This window comes from Pseudonaja textilis, chromosome 3 (assembly GCF_049901715.1).
Source record: "Pseudonaja textilis isolate UNSWEBS1 chromosome 3, rPseTex1.2, whole genome shotgun sequence".
Taxonomy (NCBI): Eukaryota; Metazoa; Chordata; class Lepidosauria; order Squamata; family Elapidae; genus Pseudonaja; species Pseudonaja textilis.
In genome coordinates, this window is record NC_141992.1 from 89,143,107 (window position 1) to 89,166,273 (window position 23,167).

General features: G+C 36.8%; 1 protein-coding gene across 12 annotated transcripts in view; it reads left to right on the forward strand.

Moving 5' to 3' along the window:
- LOC113436187 (complement factor H-related protein 5-like) overlaps nt 1–23,167 on the forward strand; it is a 256,629-nt gene that overhangs the window by 206,022 nt on the left and 27,440 nt on the right. For 6 of the 12 annotated variants that reach the window (XM_087930330.1, XM_087930331.1, XM_087930324.1 and 3 more), the window contains 4 exons: nt 5,129–5,332; nt 5,740–5,916; nt 20,908–21,090; nt 22,443–22,639. In XM_087930330.1, coding sequence (XP_087786456.1) covers nt 5,129–5,332; nt 5,740–5,916; nt 20,908–21,090; nt 22,443–22,639 — 761 coding nt within the window. The remainder of the gene's footprint in view (nt 1–5,128; nt 5,333–5,739; nt 5,917–20,907; nt 21,091–22,442; nt 22,640–23,167) is intronic. The other 6 variants (XM_087930326.1, XM_087930329.1, XM_087930327.1 and 3 more) reach the window with 4 other exon arrangements.

The window sequence follows — 23,167 nt, forward strand, 5'->3', positions numbered from 1 at the left end:
GTCATTTCCGTTCACACTGAACAACTTCTTTAATGAGAATGGGGATATCGATATTCGAAGGATTTGTGTTTTTTTGTGGATTGGGTTTTGGTTGCAGTTGTATAGAAGTATGGTTTGTAATGTTTGGTGTTCATTTTGTTGTGCTGTCTCTTTTTTTCAAGGTTTGTTAGTCTTGCTTGTATCGTATTCAGGGATGCAACAATGGTGTCAAGGGATGTTATACATGTTTCTATGGTATCAACTCAAACAGGGTATCAAACAGGGTAATGTATTTTTTTAGTTTGGGTCTGCACGGTGGGTAGAAATATGGAAAAGCATTGTCAGATGATTTTAGAAACAGAGTCATTTGCTTGGGTAATCCTAAGCGATTATGGTGAGCGTAGTTGTCGCAAAGAGAACATTTGATGTAATTTTCATTCTCCTTTAAAGATTCCTTTCATTCTCCTTTAAAGATTCATTCTCCTTTAAAGATTCCTTCCTCTTGCATATAAGGCAAGAGCAAGAGTCTTGTGGTTCTTTAGTGGAGATTTCTTTCTTTTTAGGATTGTTTTCCTGGCATGGTGGGTTTGTTGAGATGGGTTGTTGATTGGGTTGTCAATCAAACAAGATAATCAATGAAGTAAAATCACACCAAACAGTCAATTATACTAATCACACTTGCCAATTAATTTAACTAATCAATAATCACTCTAATAATTAATTATACTAATCACTAAATATACTAGTCAATTAACTGCACTACTCACTAATTATACACTAAACCGTCCAATCATACTAAACAATTAATTAGCTTAAATAACAACCATTAGTTACTAATAATCTGTAATAACCTATTAACCACTAAAGATAAATAATTGTAGAATTAATTAATTAGTTAAGATCAGTTTATCAATTAAACTGAGTTGTATTGAGGGGAAAAATATTAGGGCAGGAAGAGAATAATGGAGATGTAGGGCAGAAAGAGGAGAAGATTAGGTTTGGGTGGCTACTGGGAGGTATATAAAGGGGGCATGTATTAGGCTGAAAATGTAGGCGAATGTTTTTTGGCAGAAGGCTACTCTTCCCTTGTCACTTCAGTTCATCATCTAGCGAACTTAGGGATCAGGTCTGTCTTATCACAGATCTCGTCTTTGGTCAGCGATCTTGAGAATTAGGCTGCTGCTTGAATCAGCAGGGCTGTGCTCTGTGATCAGGACTTCAGATTAGTGGTGCAGGTGGCAGTTTAGGCAGAGGTTTTGCTGGAAGGTCAGCACTCTGGGATCTAGCCTTCAGCCGTTGGAACTTGGGCAGTTGGAGCTCAGCCTTTGATTGAGGCTCCAACGGGCTCTGGGCCACAGCACACCCCAGGAAATTGGGAGCTTCAGATCCCCAGGATCTCCAGTGGACCCTACAGGTGGTAAAGGCTACAATGGGCTCTGGGTTACAGTGCTCCCTGAGGAATTGGGAGCTTCAACTCCCCGGGAACTCCGGTGTAGGTGGTGGTCTTGATGGGTGGAAAAGACTCTAACAGGCTCTGGGCTACAGTGCCACCAAAGAATCAGGAGCTCCAGTGCAATGTGTCCCACACCCCCTCCAGTTGAAAATGCTGAGATTCTTGAAGATTCAGTGCAGAAGTACCTGAATGGCAAGAAAATAAATTATCAATGTAATGATGGTTTTGATATATCTGGATCAGCTGCTGTAACATGTAGACAAAATAACTGGTCACCCTAGCCAAGATGTGAACGAAGGAATGTATGGTCTGTATTTTTGCTGAGATTTACAACTTTCACATGGAGAGTACATTTTAAAAAAATTAGAAATGAAATATTATTAATCTGAACCACTCACTCCAAGATGTGCTGATCCTGTGTCACTGCTCTTAGTTTTTCTGATTGACAAATTGATAAACCTATGGGTATTTTGATACACTCATCATTTTTCCACCCATCCCCAATTGCCCAACTTCCAACGCATAGGCCCCCATACCCTATCAGGTGGCCAGCAAAAGGAAGCAAAATATAACCTTTAACTAGTCAGGAATCAAATTAAGTTACAACTTGAGCTCTGGAGGGTAGAGACATTGAGAGCTGGGAGATAGTGTGATGCTAAACTTCCTCCAATGGGAAAGGTCTTTTTTTCTGTTCAAGAAGAAATGCAGCTCAATAGTCTTGGTAATATTTCCTCTACTTCAGATTTCCTAATCAGAGGGTGGAGGTGTCAGCAGAGTTATCCAGTCTATGTGAGATCATGAGGGATAGCTTTTAGATTAATGCAATTTTCATGTCTGGAAATAATACTTATGGTTGCCCTGCCTACCTTGAATGATCAAACTTGTTTGTTTATTTTTTTATTTTTTTTATTTATTTATTTATTATTTATTTAATTTCTCAATTGCTTACAAGATAATAGTTATAAGTATATACATAGTTATGAATACATGAAATGGGTACATATAAGAAAAATAAAAGAAACAATAGGATAGGGATGGTAGGCACGATGGTGCGCTTATGCATGCTCCCTACAGACCTCTTAGGAAAGGGGTGAGGTCAATAGTAGACAGTCTAAGGTTAAAGCTTTTGGGGTTTGGGGAAGAAACTACAGAATCAGGTAGAATATGCCAGACATTGACCACTCTGTTGCTGAAGTCGTATTTCCTGCAATCAAGTTTGGTGCGGTTAACCTTAGTTTGTATGTATTGTGTGCTCGTGTATTGTTATGGTTGAAGCTGAAGTATTCATTGACAGGTAGGACATTGCAGTATATGATTTTATACACCATACCTAGATCAGACCGAAGAGGGCATAATTCAAGGTTTTCTAGGTCTAGAACTTCAAGTCTGGTGGCATAAGGTATTCTACAACGAGTAGAGGAGTGTAGAACTCTTGTGAAATATTTCTGGACTTTCTCAACTGTGTTAATATCAGATACGTAATGTGGGTTCCGGACTGATGAGCAGTATTCGAGTATTGGTCTAGCAAATGTTTTGTATGCTCTAGTTATTAGTGTAATATTACCAGAGAAAAAACTACATAAGATTAAGTTAACAACTCTTAATGGCTTATTGGCTATGTAGTTACAGTGGGCTCTAGCACTTAGATCATTAGAGATGAGTATTCCAAGGTCCTTTACAGAGCTTGGATCATCAACAAGATCTTGACTATTCAGCTTGTATTTTATTTTCGGATTTTTTTTGCCAATATGTAAGACAGAGCATTTATTTGTTGAGATTTGAAGTTGCCGTTTGTTTGACCATTCTGATACATAGTGAAGATTTTTTTTGAAGGGTAGCAGTATTGTCTGTGGTATTGAACAGCTTTACATCAACAGCGAAAAGAACGCAGTTGCTCTTAATATGATCACAGAGGTCATTTATGTAGAGTATGAAGAAAGTTGGTCCTAGAACACTGCCTTGGGGGACACCACTATTGACAGATACAGAATTTGATAGGACACTCCCAATTTTGACCATTTGTTGTCTGTTTGACAGGAATGCTTCCATCCAGTTATGCAGTTGTCCAGAGATACCATAAGATTTTAGTTTTAGGAGTAGTTTGTCATGTACCACTGAATCAAAGGCTTTACAGAAGTCTATGTAGATTGCATCTATTGCTTTGCCCTGATCAAGTTGTGTAGTCCATATGTTTTTGCAGTGTAAGAGTTGCAGATTACAGGATAGTTTTTTCCTGAAACCAAATTGTTTATGGAGAGTAGGTTGTCTGTCTCTAGGTGGAGGATAATGGATTGTTTAATAATTGATTCCATGACTTTACAGGTGATGCAGCATAAGGAGATTGGTCTGTAATTTTCAACTAGGCTGGGGTCTCCCTTTTTGAAGATGGGGATGACTATGGCTTGTGACCATAGGTAAGGTAAGGAGCTGGTCCTGAAAGATTTTTCAAAGATTATGCTTAGAGGTTTGGCTATGGCAGTGGATAGCTTTTTAAGAAGTAGGCACATATTCCATCTGGTCCAATAGATAGAGATGGTTTTAGATTCCGTAGTGCTTTTTCAACATTGTCTTCTGTAAAATCAATTTGTATTATGTCATTGTAGTTGTCTGTGGTTCGGCTAGGAAATACTGGGAATGATCCATTGCTGTTTACAAATACTGAGCCAAAGAATGTGTTAGAAATGTTGGCTTTAATGGTGTCATCATTGCAGTCTTTACCATTAGGTCCTAGCAGGGGTGGGATGGACCTTGAGTCCTTTAGTTCGTTGTTTACAAAATTGTAAAAAGTGTGGGTAGAATTGGTGCATAGAAGGTTTTCCTCTTGTTTAATGTGATAATTGGTGCATTCAGTCTTTATCTGGAGGCATAAATTTTTGTATCGGCTTTTGAAATTGGCAATGTAACCAGATTTGTTTTTCCACCAGAGTGATCTCTTCTTGGATTGAAGTTTCCTTATTGTTATGGGTAATCTGTTTTTTTTTTTTGTTTTTTTTTTGGTAGTTGTTGCTGGTACATATAATTTGATGACTCCTTTGACTTAAAGTAAAAATATGTTGTAATGGTCTTCAACGGAATTGCATCCAGTGAATAGATATTGCCAATCAAGGGATTTTCCTTCACTTCTACCCCATCACAATCTAGAGACTATTAGCTGCTAAGTAGAATATAAAAACCAAATATAACATCCTCCGTATAATCAACTGTAAAAACAGTAAAACAACAGAACAGAGCCTTTATATTAATCTGTTCCTTCTCATACAGATCTGATGGTTTCTAAATAATAGCAAAGGATATTGAGACCATCTCCCTCACAGCCTAGGGTAGAGGATTACAGTTGCATGCTTCATGATTGCACCGGGGAAAACAGGAAGGCGGAAAAAAGTTTTTAAAATTCTTGAGTCCCACTTTACGATACCTCCAGTTTAAGATATAAAATGTTCAAGCCAATATCACTACTTCATCACACAGATTGTCAGTGGAAGAAATAAGGGTCTTTTATTCAACTATCTTCCATTGTCACTTTCTGTTTCCTTCTTCAGATGCAGGGCAGAAACTCAGACCAGATTCTGAAAATGCATTAGAACAACATAGCTAAAACCTTCATCTCTGATGCCAGGACAGACTAAAGCAAAGATATTGAACTGAGAATATTCTGAATTTTGGCGATGCCTTACTTTTTTTTATCCCTTTTTTCAGCAAAGGGCTGTGATTATGTCCGTATAGAAAATGGAAGAATGACTGAATATTTGGAACGGTACAAACCATTTCCAAAATGGGAGGGACAAACAATTGACTTTCGTTGTGATCATGGTTTTGTGCCTGCGAACCAGCAAACAGGGCAAACATGGCAAAGGGCTGCATGCATCAATTCCCGCTATGTCCCAGAACCAAAGTGTTTCAGTAAGTAACTGTTTCCCTTTGCAGTAGATATTACCAAGTATAAACAAAACAGGCCAGGGAGATGCTATCCTGACCTTTCTTTAACCTTGAAGAAGTAGCATCCTACAGAGATTTCAGTCTGTTCTTGGGTTGTTCTGCCTGCTAGGGTGGTGCTTCCACTGATGTCTCTTCTCAAAGGACCCTAAAGGTTGTTTTGGAGTTTGCAAAAGAAAGTGTACTAAAACCTTAAATGATAGAGGTAAAAGCTGAGACTTTGATAAAATATAAACAGAAATATAGGGTTCTTCCTCATCACCTTCCTCCTCTCTTCACACCTTGTCTTTTCTGTGCACTAGATATCATGCATAGTATGAATTGCCTTCCAAGAACCATCCATGATGGAACTAAGTTGCTTTTTTTGCTTTTAGAAGTATGTGATCCTTCTATACGTTTTGATCATGGTCGCTTCATTAATCATGACTACATATTAGAAGGTAACAACATTACATTTGTTTGTGATACGGGATATTCTCCTGCAAACCAGCAATCAACAATTACTTGCACCCAAAAGGGGTGGTCACCTGCTCCAGAATGTATCCTGACAGGTAAGCTTTAGGAATGTCAGCTAAAATTGCCTGACCTGAAATTGCTTTTGTGTGTGTGTGTGTGTGTGTGTGTTGTGTGTGTGTGTATGTATATGTATATGTACACACACATACACACACACATATATTTGGATATATATGATCAACTGTAAAAATAGTAAAACAACAGAACAGACTAAATAACCTTTATATTAATCTGTTCTCTCTCACCCAAATCTCATGGTTTCTAAACATCAGCAAAGGTTATTGAGACCATCTCCCTCACAGCCTAGGGTAGAGGATTACAGTTGCATGCTCCATGATTGGATTGGATTGGAAGGGAAAAGTCTAGAATAGTTCATCATGCAGAGAGGTTCATTAGACAGCTTCTTTTCTGCATGTAGTTCATAGAAGGATTTAAATTTCTTGCAGGATATTCAGTTTTCAATACAACATTTCAGAATTGCTCTAGTACACAATTACCAACTATGTATCCGCATTGTATTCTTCTTTAGCTTTTACAAACAAAATTAGAGAATACAGGTTCTTCCACCCTCCAAGTGAACAATCATCATACAAAAGAAGTTTCAGAGAAAATTATTTACACAAACACAACACTACCATTAATCTATGGCTGATCAAATATCATGACAGCATTGATTGAAAGCACCTGGTTTCATTTCTTCAAGATGAGTAGAAACAAGTGCTGTAGGAGGAAGAGGAGGTTCCTCTGTCTGTAAGCTCACATTCTCCTCACCTCAAAGGGAAGCAGCCTCAAGCCTGCAGCATCACCCTTGTATTTTCTGTGTTATATGGTGTGTGTTGACAGGTTTGGTTTCAAAAGTGGGAGTATGTTTTTAGACATTTGCTTTAGGAAAACCAAGTGCATTTTATTTGTATGGGACCATTTTTATTTCCATTTTAGATGTAAGATGTTTTTCTCCCCCTAAAATTCAAAATGGTCAGATTACTAGTGAAATAAAGGCAAAATATTTGCCCAGGAGAAGGTACACTATCGATGCAATACAGGTTATGCTCTTTGTTGTATATAGACATTTTGCATACTCGTAATACTACGTTCCGATTGGACAATCACTACTGCCTAGCGATTGGTGGTTAACAACATACTATGATTGGCTGCCTAAACGGCGGGAGGTTTAAAATGATGCCATTGATTGTGAGCCGTGAGCAGCTGCTATAAAAGAGGCTGCCGTGGCTTGAGTTTAGTTGAAGTTATTGACAGTTAAATAAAGAGCTGAACTCAACTCCGGTCTCGAGTCTATCTTGTTCTGGCAATAGAACACTCTTCTTGGAACTCCTTTCATTACATTTTTGAAGAAACATTGGAAACTAACTCCACGTTGTACAGGTATTATCCAGAGTGGGATTCTACTGGTTCAGCCCAGTTCTATAGAACTGTTGTTACGGTTCCCGGTAGTTCAGAGAACTGGTAAAATGGGCCCCACCCCTCTCTGCCCACTTCTCCGCTCCCTGCCCAGTCAGTCCTTATTGTGCATGTGCAACATCACGTGCATGCATGACAAGCTGACTACATTCTAACCCCACTTCTTCCTTATCTCGGCCATGCACCATTGCTGTCTGAAGTCTGCCTTCACCTGCCCACCAGCCATCGCTATCTGCCTTCCACCATGATCTCCCTAGGTGAGTGAGGCTCTGCAAGAGAGAAAGAGAGAGAGAATGAGAGAAAGAAAGAGAGAGAGAGAGAGAGAGAGAAGGAAGAGACAAGAAAGAAAAGAAAGAGAAAAGGGAAAGAAAGAAAAAGGGAGAGAGAAAGGAAGTGAAAGAAAGAAAGGGGGTGGAAGGAATGGACAGAAAGAAAAAGAAAGAAAGAAAGAAAGAAAGAAAGAAAGAAAGAAAGAAAGAAAGAAAGAAAGAAAGAAAGGAAAGGAAGGAAGGAAGGAAGGAAGGAAGGAAAGAAAGAAAGAAAGAAAGAAAGAAAGAAAGAAAGAAAGAAAGAAAGAAAGAAAGAAAGAAAGAAAGAAAGAAAGAAAGAGAGGAGAAAGTGAATGAGATATATGAACGGAGAGATAAATACATGTAAGGAGGGAGGGAGGGAGGGAGACAGAAAAAAAGGAGAGGAAAGTAGGACACAAACCCTGGCTTCAGAAGACTCTTTGAAGCAGCACTAGAGCTGGCCTGCAAGGACATCAGAGGTCATCTACTCCAACCCCCTGCTCCAGCAGGAGATCCTTACAGAATCAAAGAATAGCAGGGTTAGAAGGGTGTGTGTGTGTTTCTGTGTGTGTTTGTGTCTGTGTCTGTGTGTGTCTGTGCATGGCTGTCAAAATTCCAAAAACAGGTTAAGTAGCTCTGAGGAAATCAGTCATAAATTAGAACACTTGCTAAGGAACCGGCCATTAAGCGAGGACCACTTGTATTTGGTTTGCCAGTCACATGGCCACCTGGCCATGTCTGCCAGGCCATGTGACCATCATGCCATGCCCACCCAGTCATGTGATCAACAAGCCACACCCACAAATTAAGACATGCCCACAGAACCGGTTGTTAAAAAATTTGAATCCCACCTTGACCCCTCGGTATTATGTACAGATCTTCACTATGTAGAACTGAAGTTAGAATTGGAAATGAATTTGCTTTTACTCCACTGGCTCGTTCATGTTATTTTGAAAAAGTTCTGTCATATTGAAAAGGCTTTTTCAATATTTTATTGCTAGAATTGTAAAATTTAATTTCCCTGTTGAACTGTGAAAGTAGAACATATTTTCATTAACATTGCCCCTCTTCTCCCAATTTTGAATTTCTACTTATATAAATCTATTCAATTTATTTTATAGCGAGAATTTTTTTCTCATTTCGAAGAGTATGTGTCTTTTGGAGAACAAACATGGATTTCTATTTCACAATTAGCCTCTCCTTCTCAATCCTATGATGCCATAGAACATAAAACTGGTTATCATTTTAAAAATCTCATATATATTACATATATTACTTATCTTAACTTCTCCATCTGTTTTTACACCTGTAGTCACCATTTTACCAAGATGTGTAGATTGACCCATTTGCTTCATTTTTTCCATTTATTAATCATTTGTATTCTGTTTTCCCTTTCAAATTTAATGATTTCAGGGTTTCCTACATTGTTCCTCATTGTACCATTTACATGTCTAATATTCATTGAAATCATTTACATTCTCAGCCAACATTGTGACTTTACCCATAAATGAAAGTACATTCACATTCATGTCCCGAACCAATGTAAGCCTCCTTATAAGTTTTATAAATATCATTATACTTTAAAAAAGGAATATATAATAATTATGCAAGAGTTCCCCTGATTGTCATGGTTGCTTTCTCTCTAATACCTCTCTATTATCACATTCAGCAACCAACTTTCAACTCTACACAAAATATTCCATAAGTTTAAGCCTGTTCCTTTTATCATAAACCTTTCCCAAATCAACAAACATACAATAGAATTTATTTCTCACATCCAAAAATTTCTTAATTTTAAGAAATTAAGAATGTTTTAATTTTTGTCCAGCTAAAGGATGATATTAATTCTATATCCCTGTCCAACATAAAATCCTGCTGCCCTTCCCCAGTTTTGCTCACTGTCACATTTTGTAAGTTTCCGGACTTCTCTCCCAAGTATATTCACAGGAACAATTAATAAACTAACCTCCCTGTAGCTTTTCACTCACCCTTACTATCTTCCCTTTTCCATGGGAGCAATAGCACCTTCTTCCGGATTTCTGGTTTGCAAGACTTCAGCGGCGGCAGGAATCCGCAATCGTGCGTGGTCCCTGCTGCGCTCGCCGCCAAAGTGCCTCCGATCCATTTGGATCTGGAGGATATGGTTGTCCCGTAGAGGCAGCTGAAGAGAGAGGAGATCTGGACAGGGGCTTGGGGTATCGCAAACCCCCTCCTCAGCCAGAAAAACTCCTCTTCCCAAGGCGGTGGAGCGGCGGTCAGTAATGGCCACCACAAAGAAGCCTGCAGCCAGGCAAGATTGTGCAGGAGGAAGTTGGAGAAAGTGAAAGTTTTTTGGCTGAACTGGGACAGCAAGGAATTTCAAAACACCCTGGAAATGTAATCGTTTGAATGAAACCTTGTTTCCCAAAGAGACTGTGAAAGTGGCAGAAGAAGATTTAAAAGGGAAAGTTATTTTTTCTCACTCTCCCTCCCCATGGAAATAGCTGATGGAAATTGGAAAAATCTGCTTGGGCACAGAAGGTAATTAAATCTGAAATTTGAAGCCAAGGGGATTAAATATTTCTGAATACTGGAATTTTGCTATAAGTGGGAGGGAAGAGGTAAAGAACTTATTTTAAGATTGTACTGAATGACACTGCTTGGAATTTATAAGATCAGAAATAAATGGCAATTAGACTTCTAAAAATTTACTTTGGAACTATGTAACTGAATTCTACCCCAAGAAGAAAAAATATAAAAAGAAGGAAGTGCTAAATGAAACAATTTGTTCTGATTTGGATTGCTTTGTGACTTTGGGATTTTTGGGAATTATTTCTTGAAAGGCTAAAAATGTTTGGGTTGTTTTTAAGGAAAAAAATGGCATTATCAGTTGAAGAATTACTAATGGAATTTCAAAAACTAAAAAAAGAGGAACAAGAAGGCAAGGGCTCTTCTGGATCTATTTTTCATTTTTTGGAAATGGTGATTTCTACCTACCAAGAAATACAACAGCAAGGAAGCTGGGATGGAGAAGAAGAAGCCATCTTTAATGGACAGATAATCTTAGTTGAGGAAGAAGAGAGAAAGGAGGGAAATAGAATGGAGAATTCAGAACCTAAAAAAGCAACCAAGAAAGGGAAAAATAAGATGAAAAATTGATACAATGACAGAAAGCAACAGAAAAAAGAAATACAACAGAGAGGGAAGATTAAGAGAGTGGAGTTTGAGAGATGGCGGGATAAAAAGGCTAGAACTGATAAGAAAGGAAGGGAAAAAGGAAAGAGAAGTCATAAAGGTTTAAAACAAGATGTTAAAAAACAGGTTTTTTTCAGAGACAAAGGGTAAACTATAATTTAAAAAATGATTCTGCAAAAGTACATAAGATTGTATTGTAGATATTAGTATTTGAAATTGAGTTAGAAAACTGAAATATTATGAGTTAATAATGCATTAAAGGGAACGTATAAAAATGTTTAAGATTTAACAGTAGAGCTTAACTTTCTATGGAATATTGTCTTTACTATTATATAAACTTAATTCTCTTTTTTTCTTTTTGTTTTATTATTCTAAAATGTGATACTTAGAATGTACTAAGCAGAATCAGTATGGAAAGTATGTATTATTTTAAGTGTTAAATTTAGGGGAAAGATAAAAAGTTGTCATACTTCAACCAGTCATTACAGGAGAAATATTGTATTAGAAAGAAAAGGAAAATAGATAATTGAAAGAGAACGGACAAAAGATGCAAGTATAATTATTTAAACTGAGATGAAATAAATAAAATAGAATTAAGAGAGTGAATGAAGAGAGAAAATATATAGAAAATATAGAATGTTAAATAAGATATGAAATAGTATATTAGTGAGCATGAATTTGATTTATGTCTGTATAAAAAGATGTAACCTGGGGTAAGCCGCTTTCCAAAAAGAAGTTTTATGTATTTAGGTTTTGTGTCTTGTTTGTTTATCAAAACGTTAGAAGAATGTTGGAAAAGAACAATGACATTTTAAATAAGACAGATGGATATAATGAATATATACAATTTAAGGCAAAAGAAATATAATTGAATAGAAGGAAAGGGACAAGTTGGGAAAGATATGAAGTTGAACAGATAAGATGAATATACATATTAAACTGTATTGGTATGGAAATGTGATAATTTGGAATTATCCTGTCTCTAAATAAGATGTTTTACTTGGTTTTTTTTTTTAAAAAAGATGTCCTATGTTATTATTCTACGTTTTGTTTGTGTATTGTTTTTTAAAATTAATAAAACTTGTTTTTAAAAAAATAGCACCTTCTTCCAATTTACGTTGAAATATCCATGTGTAATAAGCCACAAACATTTTCCACTATTTCACAATTCACTTATTTTTCAACAGGGAACCAAGGCCTAGGAAAACATTTGTTATCTCCACTTATCACCGAAAGCACATTTTTTAAATTTCTCCCGATGTAGCATCAAATTTGCCCTCTCCTACCATTTTATACTGCTTTTTTGTAACCTTTCCTTTGATGCTAATATCAGCAGCATTCAGTTTCATACCTTTCAATTCCATCCTTCAAGCTATCCCTATTATTTGCATTATAACTTACATGATGGGAAGGAGGCAGGGTGGGCTTCAAAAATGTCAACAACCAGTTCTCTGCCCAGTTGCTGGGTGGGTTCCTGGTAGTTGGCTTCCTGCACCATGGTGGTGGGGTGGTGTTTTTGCTCTCCCCGGGCTCTGGAGCTTTTGCTTTCCTCCAGCCTCTGGGAGGGCAAAAATTGCCTCCCCTGGGCTCCGGAGGCATTTTTGGACTTCCGGAACTTCCAGGAGGCCCATTCTTCACCCTCCCCAGGCTTCATGCAGGCCCTCCACTTACCTCACATCCAAAATGGGCCTCATGGAGACTCCAGCCAGGGGTGGGATTGGCGGTTAGCCGAACTGGACATAAAATTAGCTCATAGTAGCCCACCCCTGGAAGGAGGACATGAGTGATTATCTTCAGGGCCATGTGGAGGAATTTGTGAAAAACCTGATGGGAAAAGTTAATTGTATCTATTCTCAGTAGGAGGCCAAACATAGAGCAGATCCATTAGAGATGCCCAGGAAGTGGGCTTACCCGGATTTCTGGGAACAGTTTGATTCTGTTAAATCTGAGGAAGCTGAGAGGGTCAGATAACAGATAACAGATAATCAGAGTTGGAAGGAACCTTGTAGGTCATCTAGTCCAACCCCCCACCCAAGAGGGAGACCCTGTGCCATTTCTGACAAATGGCAGTCCAATCTCTTCTTGAAAGTCTCAAATGATGAAGCTCCCACAACTTCTGTGGGCAAGCTGTTCCATTGGTTGATTGTTCTCAATGTCAGAAGATTTCTCCTTATTCCAGGTTAAATCTCTCCTTGTTCAGTTTCCATCCATTATTCCTTGCCTGGACTACAGGCGCTTTAGAAAATAGCTTGATCCCCTCCTCTCTATGGCAGCTCCTCAAATATTGGAAGACTATTATCATGCCTCTCCTGGTCCTTCTCTTCACTAGACTAGCCATGCCCAGTTCCTGTAACCACCCTCAAGGCTGTCAGTGCAAGTGCCTGCATATTAAATCCATATCCCTCCTGACTGGTGAAAACCTCATGATATTAAGCTCCAGGTGATGATCAATGTATGTATCACTGCAGAAGGGGGGATCCCTGGGAACTTTTAAGGAGACATTAGTCTGTTTCCTCCTTAGATGCTATGCATGTCATGGGGGACAACAGGCTTGAACACTGGTAAGACCACGATGCTATGGCTGCTTGGAGAGCCTCAGGATCTGCGAATTTAAAATCTTCAGTTTTGGATGGGGTTGCACTGCCCTAGACAGATCCAATGTACAACTTTTGGGTTCTCATAGACTCACAATGCCTGCTCAATGGTACACAAAATTGTTACATGAAATTGTACAGAAATTCTGCACAATCTGAAATTTTCTGGATGATCATCTGTTCTATAGGTATGTGAGATAGTTTCCAGCACTGAGCAAACACTAGTCTGGCCGCTGTTAAGATATGTATTATTATATACGTCATCTTTTTTGGTAATTGTTTTTCAAAAATCCCTAATAGGAAGGACTCTGGTTTATATTCAATTTGTTCTTTGGTTATCTCGTCTAGCCATTTTCTAATTCTTTGCCAGTATTTCTGGGTTTCCTTACATGACCACCACATGTGGAAAAAGGTTCCGTCTATACTTTTACATTTCCAACATTTTGGACTTGTGTTGGGGTGCATCTTCGCCAACCTCGAAGGGGGAAGGTGCCATCTGTAAAACATTTTGTATGTGTTTTCTTTATAAGCTGCCGATTTTGTGATCTTGTTTCTGTTCCAAATCCTTTCCCATTCTGTTAATGTAATACTCTGTCCGACATTTCTGCTCCAAGCTATCATATTTCCTTTGACTATCTCTTGTTCTAGTTCTACTTCCAGTAAGTATTTGTAAAATTTAGGGGTTTTTTTTGTTTGATCCTAATAAACTTTTATCTAAGTGCTGGAGTTGGTTATAAATTCCGAAATCTTTATTATCTTGTTTATATCTACTATGGATTTGGAGATATACCCACTGATCAATTTTAAATCCTCGCTCTTGTAATTCTTGTCGTGTTTTCAGTTTTCCTTGTGAATCTAATAAGTCTTTGTATTTAATCATTTTTGTGATGTCCAAATTGTTGGGATGAACCATTGCCTCCATTGTAGATAGCCAAATCGGTACTTTTAAATAGTGTTTTTTCCGTACTTTTTTCCAATTGGTTAGTAGTGAATCTCTAATTAGGTGGCTATGAAAATAGGACTGATTGGGTTTCCCCACTTCCCATAAGAAGGCGTGCCAACTTCTCTGCAAATCGTGGCCTTCTAATAATAGTGTTCTTTTGTTAAGTAAGTTCACCCAATCTTTTAATCATAATAAAGTAGCTGCCATATAATATAGTTCCCAGTTTGGAAGTGCTAATCCCCCTCTGCTCTTCAGATCCTGTAATGCCTTTATGTTAATTCTAGCTTTCTTTCCTTGCCAAATGAATTTGAGTGTTATCTTATTTAGTTCTTCAAAAAAAATTTATGCAATTTAATTGGAATTGTCTGAAATAGGTATAAGAATTTTGGTAAAATATTCATTTTGATAGAAGCAATCCTGCCCAATAGTGAAAGTTGCAACCTGCTCCAAGATTCTAAATCTTTCTTTACTTGTTGCAACAATTTGTCATAGTTATTCTCTTTGAGTGTTTTACATTGTGGTGTTAGCCATATTCCTAAATATTTGACTTTCTTTGTTACCTGTATTCCCGTACTTACCTCTAAATCTTTTTTCTGGTCTTCTGTTAAGTTTTGGTCATTAATTTTGTTTGTTTTTTCTATTGATTTTAAGTCCTGCTACTGTGCTGAATTGTTCTAATTCTTTTATCAAATTGTATCCTTTTTCTATTGGTTCCTCCAAAAAGAAGACCATATCATCGGCAAACGCTTGTAATTTATATTCTTCTGTTTTAATCCTTTAATTTCAGGATTTTGCCTGATACGTATTAAGAGTGTTTCTAGAGCAAATATAAAGAGGTGAGAGAGGGCAGCCCTGTCTAACACCTTTTTCTATTTTTATTGGACCTGTGTGTTCCCCATTTATTAAGATATTAGCCTGCTGTGTGTCGTAAATTGTTGTTATGATATTTTCAAATTTAGTGCCTAGATTCATATTATAATTTTTTTGAATTAAAAAATGCCAATTTAGGTTATCGAATGCTTTTTCTGCGTCTAAAAACATAAGTGCGAATTGTTTCTCAGGGTGGGCTTCATAAAATTCTAAGACATCTATTACTGTTCTTAAATTATTCTTTATTTGTCTAGTCGGGAGGAATCCATTTCAGTCTTCCTGTATGTGTGGGTTTAAAACTTGTTTTAGTCTATTAGCTATAATGGAGGAGAATATTTTATAATCAGTATTTAGGAGTGAAATTGGTCTGTAGTTGTTAACATATCTGTGGTCAGCTTCCTCCTTCAGGATCAGCAAAATCAATGCTCCCCTCCACGAGTCTGGCATCTTAGCTGCTAGTAGTACCTCATTGAACACTTCCATCATCAGTGGTCCAATTAATTCCATGATTGCTTTATATAATTCTGCTGGAATCCCATCTGGCCCTGGGGTTTTGTTATTACTTTGATTCTCTATTGCTGATTTCAATTCGGACCATGTAATATCTTTATTTAATAATTTTATCCATTCCTCTCCAATTACTTCATCATTCATTTCCTCTAAGTAATTTCTTATTTTATCCTCATTAACTTCTTCCTTTTTATATAACTTTTCAAAATATTTGTGAATGATGTCTTTTTTCTTTTCTATCTCATGTTGTAAGTCACCCTTCTCGTCTATTAACTGGTATATCAATCTCTTTTCTTTCCCTTTTTTAAGTTTATGAGATAACCATATTCCTGGTTTGTTTGCATATTCAAAATAAATTTGTTTAGTCATTTTCAAATTTATTTCCATTTTTTCTTGTTCCAATAAGTTCAATTTATGTTTAGTTGTTATTAACTTATTTTGTATTCTTTGGTTTTTGGGGGTTTTTTTTGTAATTGGATTTCTAATTTCTTAATTTGTTGTTGTAATTTGTTTTGTTGAGCATATTTTCTTTTATTTCTCATGGCATTATAAGAGATTGTTGTTCCTCTTATGACTGCCTTCAATGTATCCCAAATATTTTGTTTCGAGGTTGCATCATTATCATTTTCCTTTAGGAAATAATTTAGTTCCTCTTTAAGCTTATTAAAGAGCTATTAAGCTTATTAAGCTTCTTCTCTTATTAATTGAGTGTTTAATGTCCATCTTTTCTTTGATTTTCTCCTGCCTTTCCAAATTATTTGAATTGGGTTATGGTTGGCCCATTCATCTGGTAAAATTTCGATTCCTTTTATTTCACTTGCAATTTCCCCATTCATCCAGGCCATATCTATTCTTGTCCATATTTTATGCGGGTTAGAGTAATTTGTAAATTGTTTGTTATCTGGGTTTAATTTTCTCCATAAATCCACTAAATTTAGTTCTTTCATCATTTCCTTACAAGTCTTGGGAAACTCTCTTTTCCCTTTTTTGTTCTTACTTGCATTACTATGGTCCTTTTGGTAATCAGCAATAGAGTTAAAATTGCCTATCATACAGATGTTCCTTTTTTAAAATCCTATTATTTTTTGGTGTAAATATTTTAAAAAAATTCCTTGTTCTTCATTTGGTGCATAAATTGCTACTAATAGAAATGAAATAGTATTAATCAAGATTTGTAAAACCAGAGTTCTTCCTTCTGGATCTGACCAAATTAGATCGGCTTTTAGGTTGCCTTTCATGTAGATTACGATTCCTTTCTTTTTTTGTTTATCTGCTGGTGCCATAAATAACTTCCCTAGTTTCGGACAAATTAAATATCTTTCATCATTTTTCCTAATGTGAGTTTCTTGTAAACATATTATATCAGCATTTTGTTTAATTAGTTTAGCTATTATCCTTTTCCTTTTAGTTGTTGAATTTAAACCATTTATATTATAGATAAGAGTTTCTTTTCTTCCTCCATTTAGCTAGGTCTGTTTTGCTTTTTGTCTTGTGATAATTTGGCTCTCTCCTTGTAGTTGTGGGATTGGTTCTTCTCTCTCTCTTGCTGTGGGTAGTCATTCCCTTGGTTTTGGGGGGCTCCTTCTTTTTTATTTCTATGGCAATTTCGGTCTTCCTGCAAATTTCTTTTGGATTCCTCCTTGGTATTTTGGTCTTCCGTGCCTACTAACTGTTCGTAGAAGTCTTGTGCCCATTCCATAGAGTCTATTTTGATTTTCCTTTCTTTCCATGTTATTAACATCCCTTCTGGGATTAACCATTTGAATGGAATTCCTTTTGATTTAAATAACTGGCTAGGAATTTGTAATCTTGTCTTATTTCCCTCACTTTCCTTGGGATTTGCTTGAGGATCATAATCTCTTTACCCTTGTACGTTATTGTTCCATTTCTTGACAGTCTGAGTATTATATCTCTCACACTCCTTCTTGCGAAACGGATGTGAACCTCTCTTGGACATTTATGGCATCTTGCATAATTGGTACTGACCCTATAAACTTCATCAAATTCCTTGAGTGTTTCATCTTTATCTTTTCCTAACAGTTGGGCCAGTATTTCTGCCATTAGCTGCTCTAGTTCTTCATCCTTCGATTCCTCCACATTCTGAAATCTCAGGTATGCAGCTGCCTTGTCCATTTCTAGGTAGACCAGGGAATCTTCCATTTCTTTGCTTACATTTTTTAATTCTTCGTCTACCCTTTCTAGATTCTTTTCCGTTCGTTCTGTCCTTGTCTCTATTTCTTTTATCATTGTTTCATTTTTTTTCCATAGCCTGTTGTAATGTCCCAGTCTTGTCCTCTACCTTAAGTATATCTGCTTCCATCTCAGCTTTTAGCTTTTCCATCTCTTCTTTTAATTCCCTGATATCTGCTCTTGTTTCATTATGATTCTTGATCATTATTTCTTGCAGTTTTGACGTTGATTCTTGCAAAGTTAGCAGAGTAGATTGTATATTGGCATTTGAGACATTGGATTGTTTTTCTCCTGTTAGGGATTCTTCAGTAGTTTTTTGAATTGTAGGGGAAGCTGTTGCCAAGGTGGTTGTTAGGGTTGGGGTAGTCTTCCTTCCTGTTTTCAGGACTGTGGTTGTTGTGGAGGTCATTTTTTTAGTATTTGTTTTTGCTGTTGAATTATGTTAATTATGTTGTCCCAAATCACCATTCAGTGTTATTACCCTTATGATAAAATTTCAATTCAATGTCTAATTGCTTGGACTACCAATCTATTGAGTGGTTAAATTCAGCACTCTCAACTAGAAATTAAGATATATAAATACGTATTATTTTTGGTTTTAGGTCTTCAATCGGGCATGTAGTTTACACAATCTATATTCCAATACTATAGAGCACTATCCAACACTATATAATATTCTCTATGATAAATTTATATAACAAATATGTATAGCAAGTAATATATCAAATCAAACCAAATTTCAACTTTATAAAATTCTAAGTTTTATAAATCTATATAAACTTTTATCTAATCCTAAATCTTAATATTAAATATTCTAAGTATTCTAAATCAGCAATATTTTACAATACTTATTGTTACTAATTATTCAAAGCAATTAAATCAATTAGCAATTAAGTCTAGTAATCAGTATACCTTTTCTAAGTAAATAAATTTATAGCTATTATTAAAAAAAAAGGTGAAAAGAGAAAAGGAATTCACCTTAATATCAAAAAGTCAGTAAATAGGAGACAGGATAGAAAATTTAACAGAATAGTACCAAAGGAGAATTCAAGAAAATAAAGTAGAGTGGTAAGAAAATAGAGTTTTAAGGTCAGGATTAAATCCAACATTTTTGGAATTTTGTAATTCTCTTCAGGCACACCTGAAGGAGGGTGGTGAAAAGTGCTGACTAATCGCTGTCAGCAATCAGTCTCTTCCCAAACTTCAATTACTCTCTTTTTTTTCCAATACTTTTGAGTCCGATATCTTAATCTCCTTCACTTACTGCCTTCAGCTCAGTCAAATAATGTTCTCCTCCAAATCGGTTAAAGGTCTTGATAAATGACTTACATCCCTTTACATGCAATCCTTCTGCACATTGGTTCATCTTTTGAACAACTTTAAAGTTGGCATGACCAAGTTTCCTGTACAAAAGATGAACACATGAATCATGTTTTGCAACATTGCCAAATGTTTGTGCACATTGAACTTTTTGTCCCTGTAACATATAAAGGTTATCATGCTTTATGCCCTTTACACATACAATTCCATTTTTCTTTATAAGACATTGCCCATTACAAATATGGTCTCAAATCCTTGCTTGTCTAAAATAGAGACACTCAGCAAATTATGTTCCATTTCTGGCACACATAAAGCATTATTAAACCTTGTTTCCAAATATGGAATTTGCACACTATCTCTTCCAATGACTTTAGCCATCTTGCCATTTGCCAAGGCTACTGTTTCTGCTCTTCAGCTATCAGACTTGCTTTCAAAGCTTCCAGATTCAATTCCTGCTCTGGTTTGCATTCAAAAACTGCAGAAACAATGTCCCACATTTCATCTAGGCTGTTCAAAATTAAGAGCAGTTTCTGGAATTCAGGAATTCTCATCCCACATTGTTCTAATTCCACAAACAAAGTTTGCATATGAACAAAACGCTGTTCCACTGAATCTCCTGGCTGTAAAGGAGCTCTATATATCTTTCTGGATAATTGTACAATGTTGCATGCAGATACAACCACATGAACAGTCCTCAATTTATCCCAGACTTCCTTTGCAGTCTTTAAATCAGCTACATTGATAAACTGATCATCTTCTAAACTTAAGATGATATAAGCAAATGCTCTATCATGCAGTTTCTGATCTGCAGCATTCAATGGTGCCTGGGGTGGATTTTCAACAATATTCCAAAACTCTTTAGCCTTCAGAAAACATTCCACCTTTTTAGCCCAAACAAGCTCTATATATCTAGTTCTTCTGACCCAAATGGGGTAGAGAACTCTCTTTAATTTTTTCAGCCATCCTGCAAGCCTTTTGCCTTGTTTCTTACTTTTAAAACAGGCAGTCTCTCAGGTTTAAGTACAATTTAGTCTTTTCTCTGGGCTTCTGAGCCCATAACCTATTGAGAGTTTTGCACCAATAATTCAGTACCAGAAAAATAAACACAGATGGCTGATGCTTCATTTAACATCTTTATAAACATAAATAGATTTTACAAACCAGCTGTAGATTTCTCCAGTATGGAGTAAACTCAAACAGAAACATGTTGCAAGTTCAGAACAGAGCTCCAGTGTTCAGCAAGCAAGTTAGTTTCATCTTCAATAGATAGACTCAGAGCTCAACATAGCTTCAGAGTTACAGAGCTCAACAAAGCTGCAGAGTTGCAGAGCCACGCCAGAGGTGGTATTTAGTAGGTTCTGACCAGTTCTGGAGAATCAGTAGTGGGAGAACTGGCAAATACCACCTCTAACTGGGGGTTTTACAGTATCCTTCCCCTGCCATGCCCACCAAGCCACACCCACAAAATTGGTAGTAAAAAAAATATGAATCCCACCACTGGGCCACACCTAAGCTACTTTTAGTTTCAGTTTCCAGCCTAGGCTAATCCTGGTTTCAGTTTCAAAACTATCCTCATTGGCTGATTTAGTTGCTATGCCTACCTATGCTGATCTTGTTACCAAGCTCTATTCCAGTTCATGAATATACTCTGACAAATACACAATAATATTTGTAATCCTGAGAGATGTTGCTCAATTGATTCTGTATCTATTATAGATATTGGGGGGAAATGTGGACGCCCACCTCCTGTGGAGAATGGAGACATTGTGGACATATCCAAGGCAACCTATTTCCCATCTGAAACTGTAACTTATCAGTGCCAAAATTTCTATACAATGGAAGGTTCTCCAAGAGTGACTTGTCAAAACGGTCTTTGGTCACAAACACCAATATGTAGAGGTATAAGTATTATCTATAATTCTTTATAGATTTATTATTTATAGATAAATATTGTACTTTGGGAATGGAATAAATTTCATGACACCAGAGCTGTTATGTCAGTGCCAGAAGATATTTTGTTTCCTTATAATTGAAATAGAAGTAGTGCTGTGGTCCGCTGGCAGCCTGTGGAGACAGCAGCAGAGTCGGACAGTGGGGAGCCAGTCTGGGAGTCTGGGGAGAACTCGGATGATGGTCCTGCAACTGATACAGAGATGGGGCCAAGGCCATCTGGGAGTTATTTACTGACTCCGAAGACTCCAGATTCTGACAGCAGCGAGGCAGCGTAACAAGGGGAGCCTGTTCCCAGTGTGCTTATGCACAGAGCTGCCAGAAGGCAAGAACAGTTAAGACAAAAGGGGCAACTTGGGAGTAAGGCTTGGAGGTGGTTGCCCTTCCCATAAGATATAAAGGAGGAGCAAAGGGCAGGAACCTTTGTAGGAAGCAATGTTGTTCGCTCTGTTTGGATTAAACCTTGAAGCTCTGTGTGGACTTTGTACTCCATTTGGCTTTTTACAGTTAATTTGGCACTTTAGTTGTTGGCAGCAATTCAAGAGAGTTAAAGGTGGGTGCTTATCTCAAGAGACTGTTTGGAACTCATTACGGGCTGGGAATGAATATAATTCCCAGCGTTGAAATAAAAAGAGAATTATTTGGACTAAGCATGTGCTTAATTATAGTCTCAGGAAGCCTTGGTCAAAACAAGTGGTAGTATTATGAACCAAGATAAAGTAACTCTCTCTGGGAGAAACTGCTTCATAATGGAGAATTGTACAAGATCTTTTGCCATTTACAAATGTTTTCCTCAATTTTGTTAAATCATCCTAATGAAATTCTGCTTTTCCTAAGCCGAAATTCAGCTTATTTTTTTTTGAATGATAGTATTAGTTTAATCTCTAGAGAACTAAAATTATTATTATTTAAATAGGCTAAGTATGACTCTGCTGACTTAATCACATTTAGTCCCATTTAATTAATAAATGTTGAAAAAGAAGATATTTTAAGAGAAGTTGCCTGAACTTGGTCTTCTCCTAATTCAGACATTCAGTATGAGGAAATTTGAAGAAGGGGACTACAATATTTTTCTTCTTCCTTTTACACATATAACATTGTCTTGCTTAAAACTAATTATCATGACTGATGATTAGTTCATGAGAGACAAAAGAAAAAAGGGGGGATCCATTTAAATAGATCTTTAATCATTTTAACCTATTGCAACATAGAATTTCTAACCTAAACTTTAATTACTTTTATCAAATGAATTCCTCACTCTAAAACTTTCTATATGTCATCTGATCTGTGTCCTTTTGCAGCTGCTTGTACAGCAAATGAAGAAGATATGAGAGTACACAATATAAAGCTGAGGTGGAGCAACAGGAATAAAATATATGTTGAAGATGGAACTACAGTAGAATTTGTATGTTTAAGAGGCTATAAACCACATCCAAATACCAGATCATTAAGAGCTAATTGTGTGGATGGGAAATTTGATTATCCGGATTGCATTCCTGTATGTATATTTTCAGAAAATTACTTTAATTCACCAATATTAAAATTTATTTCCTTTGTCTGTATCTATATACCTATATATCTATATCTATGCATTGAAAAAAAATCATTTGAAATATTTTAAAAACCTAAGTCTGGCAGCTAAATTTATGGATGTAATGGATTCTAAGGTAACTAGGTTTTCTGCAATACTTTTGAATCAGAACACTTCTTAAGAATCCTTTGATCTAAATAAATTTTTTCCCATTCAGAGCAGGGGTGTCAAACTCAATTTCATTGACATTCACATCAGGCTTGAGTTTGACCTTGGAGGGCCGAGGTGGTGGCTGGGAGTGGGTGTGGTCATGATGGACATTGCTAGTGTGGGGGTGGTCGTGGTGGATGTTTGACACAGGCTCAAGATGAACTTTGCTCCTCTTCTTCTTTCTTTCTGCAGTTCTTTACTATAAGTTTTTGGCCAGCAGAGGGCTGGTGGAAGCCAGGAAGCCCAAAAGCAGGCCATGTGGGGGCCTCATCAGCTGCTCAGAGG